We start from the raw sequence: 2,500 nt of genomic DNA, 5'->3' as shown, positions 1-2,500 counted from the left end.
AGTTAGACAAATGCAGTGCAATGCCTTTAACTGTGTGTGTGTGTGTGTGTGTGTGTGTGTGTGTGTGTGTGTGTGTGTGTGTGTGTGTGTGTGTGTGTGTGTGTGTGTGTGTGTGTGTGTGTGTGTGTGTGTGTGTGTGTGGTGTGTGTGTGTGTGTGTGTGTGTGTGTGTGTGTGTGTGTGTGTGCGTGGTGTGTGTGTGTGTGTGTGTGTGTGTGTGTGTGTGTGTGTGTGTGTGTGTGTGTGTGTGTGTGTGTGTGTGTGTGTGTGTGTGTGTGTGTGTGTGTGTGTGTGTGTGTGTGTGTGTGTCTCAGCCTGACAGTGTGGATGAGGAAACGTTCCTCAAGGCGGTCGTCGACAACAAGCTGACGCTGGTCAACAAATACCTGGACGACGGAGGAAGTCCCAACGCTGCCGACCACGTGAGTCACACCCCCCGGCGTAAAGTGCCACTGGCAGCAGAGGGCAAGACAGGTTTCTGGCAGCAGAGGGCGAGACAGGTTTCTGGCAGCAGAGGGCGAGACAGGTTTCTGGCAGCAGAGGGCGAGACAGGTTTCTGGCAGCAGAGGGCGAGACAGGTTTCTGGTAGCAGAGGGGGAGACAGGTTTCTGGCAGCAGAGGGCGAGACAGGTTTCTGGCAGCAGAGGGCGAGACAGGTTTCTGGCAGCAGAGGGCGAGACAGGTTTCTGGCAGCAGAGGGCGAGACAGGTTTCTGGCAGCAGAGGGTGAGACAGGTTTCTGGCAGCAGAGGGCGAGACAGGTTTCTGGCAGCAGAGGGCGAGACAGGTTTCTGGCAGCAGAGGGCGAGACAGGTCTCTGGCAGCAGAGGGCGAGACAGGTTTCTGGCAGCAGAGGGCGAGACAGGTTTCCTGGGGTTTAGAAGAAAGCCCAACCTTAAAATGGACTCACATGCTACTGGGTTTGGGGTGTCGTCAGATTGGGCCTGACCTCAATGACCTCTGTGTGAGAACTGGAGTATCTCTGTGCTGGGTTCGACCTGACTCTGAATCTGTAGAAGTTTCTGAGGACATTTTTACCACCTGTTTGATCTCAGTAAGGAGTACTGTATACTGTAATTGATACAGAACACCATGTATCACCAGTCAATGCACGGAGGTACCTTATAATGCTACAACAGCAAAAACAACAACAACACTGGACTGGTTTAAAACTACAGGGGAAGCTAGCTTGCCTTCCCGATGCAGACCACACCGTATCTCACACAATATTCAAGAATGATGCAGTCGATGAGGATATTAGTCACCTTTACAGTCAAAGCCAGATTACAGGTCCTTCCAACCAGACTCCATCTCTCTCTGTGGTCCCCTAACACGTTTCCTCCTCATTGTCTGCACCGTGACCACACTCCAGTTACAGAAACACTGTCACATGTTCTTAATGGCTGCTATGTATATAAGGGAATGTACATTGCTAGGCACGACAGAATTGTTGACCTATTAGCTAAAGGACATAAGTTCATATGTTTCATCATCTGCCAAAATGTATAAGCACTCACATGTCTCAACTGCCATGTTCATGCACAATAATGAACATTATGCTTTTTCAGATGTCACAGCTAATACACCAGATATTGTTGTTGTTGATGAGGACAGTAGAGAACTGACCATTTTGGAAGTGGCATCACGTACATTTGACCACAGTCTGGAAGAGGCATTCCTTACCAGCGTCTTAAGGATGCTATTATACAGCTTGGCTACAGATGTAAACTACTTGTGTTCATATTTGGAAGCCTCGGTAATGTCCATAAATCAGTGGTGAGGGGCCTGCAGATTGCAGACATGCCCAATAAGCCCAGAGCTGATCAGGCATCGGCACAATTCTGTTCAGTGACAGTGCAATAATTGGCAGTCGACCATATATGGAGAAGGAGATGCTTTCTGTACCCGTGATCTGTATCCTGAAGCACTCGTTGTAGAGTTTTCTCAAGTTTGCGCATCCACTATTGTTTGTGTTCAAGAAATTTCTTGTAAAATGTGACTACAAATAAAGATGTTAAATGTGTGTGTGTGTGTGTGTGTGTGTGTGTGTGTGTGTGTGTGTGTGTGTGTGTGTGTGTGTGTGTGTGTGTGTGTGTGTGTGTGTGTGTGTGTGCGTGTGCGTTGCCATGGCTACAGTTCCGGCGCTCAGCGCTACACAAAGCGTGCTTCAAAGGGAACCAGGAAGTCGTGCAGAGACTGTTGGAGGGCGGAGCCTCTCTGGACCACAAGGACAAGGTACAGACAGACAGACAGACAGACAGACAGACAGACAGACAGACAGACAGGCAGACAGACAGACAGACAGACAGACAGACAGACAGACAGACAGACAGACAGACAGACAGAGGTCAATCAGGTACCAACTGTGCTCTGTACAGTAGTTAGAGAAATGCAGTGCAATGCCTTTAACTCTCTGTGCGTGTGTGTGTGTGTGTGTGTGTGTGTGTGCGTGCGTGTGTGTGTGTGTGTGTGTGTGCGTGCGCTGCAGCTGGACGCCACAGC

General features: G+C 49.6%; 1 protein-coding gene across 1 annotated transcript in view; it reads left to right on the top strand.

The window, feature by feature from the left end:
- ankrd1a (ankyrin repeat domain 1a (cardiac muscle)) overlaps window positions 1-2,500 on the top strand; it is a 17,981-nt gene that overhangs the window by 9,573 nt on the left and 5,908 nt on the right. The window contains exons 4-6 of the mRNA XM_083775587.1: window positions 314-421; window positions 2,135-2,233; window positions 2,487-2,500. The exon at window positions 2,487-2,500 is cut by the window's right edge and continues 85 nt beyond it. Of these exons, the coding sequence (XP_083631713.1) occupies window positions 314-421; window positions 2,135-2,233; window positions 2,487-2,500 (221 nt within the window). The remainder of the gene's footprint in view (window positions 1-313; window positions 422-2,134; window positions 2,234-2,486) is intronic.

The sequence above is a fragment of the Protomyctophum parallelum genome (genome assembly GCF_964188405.1).
Source record: "Protomyctophum parallelum genome assembly, chromosome: 10".
In the NCBI taxonomy this organism is placed as follows: domain Eukaryota; kingdom Metazoa; phylum Chordata; class Actinopteri; order Myctophiformes; family Myctophidae; genus Protomyctophum; species Protomyctophum parallelum.
Note: the sequence above shows the minus strand (reverse complement) of the source record. Positions and strands in the feature narration are given on the sequence as shown.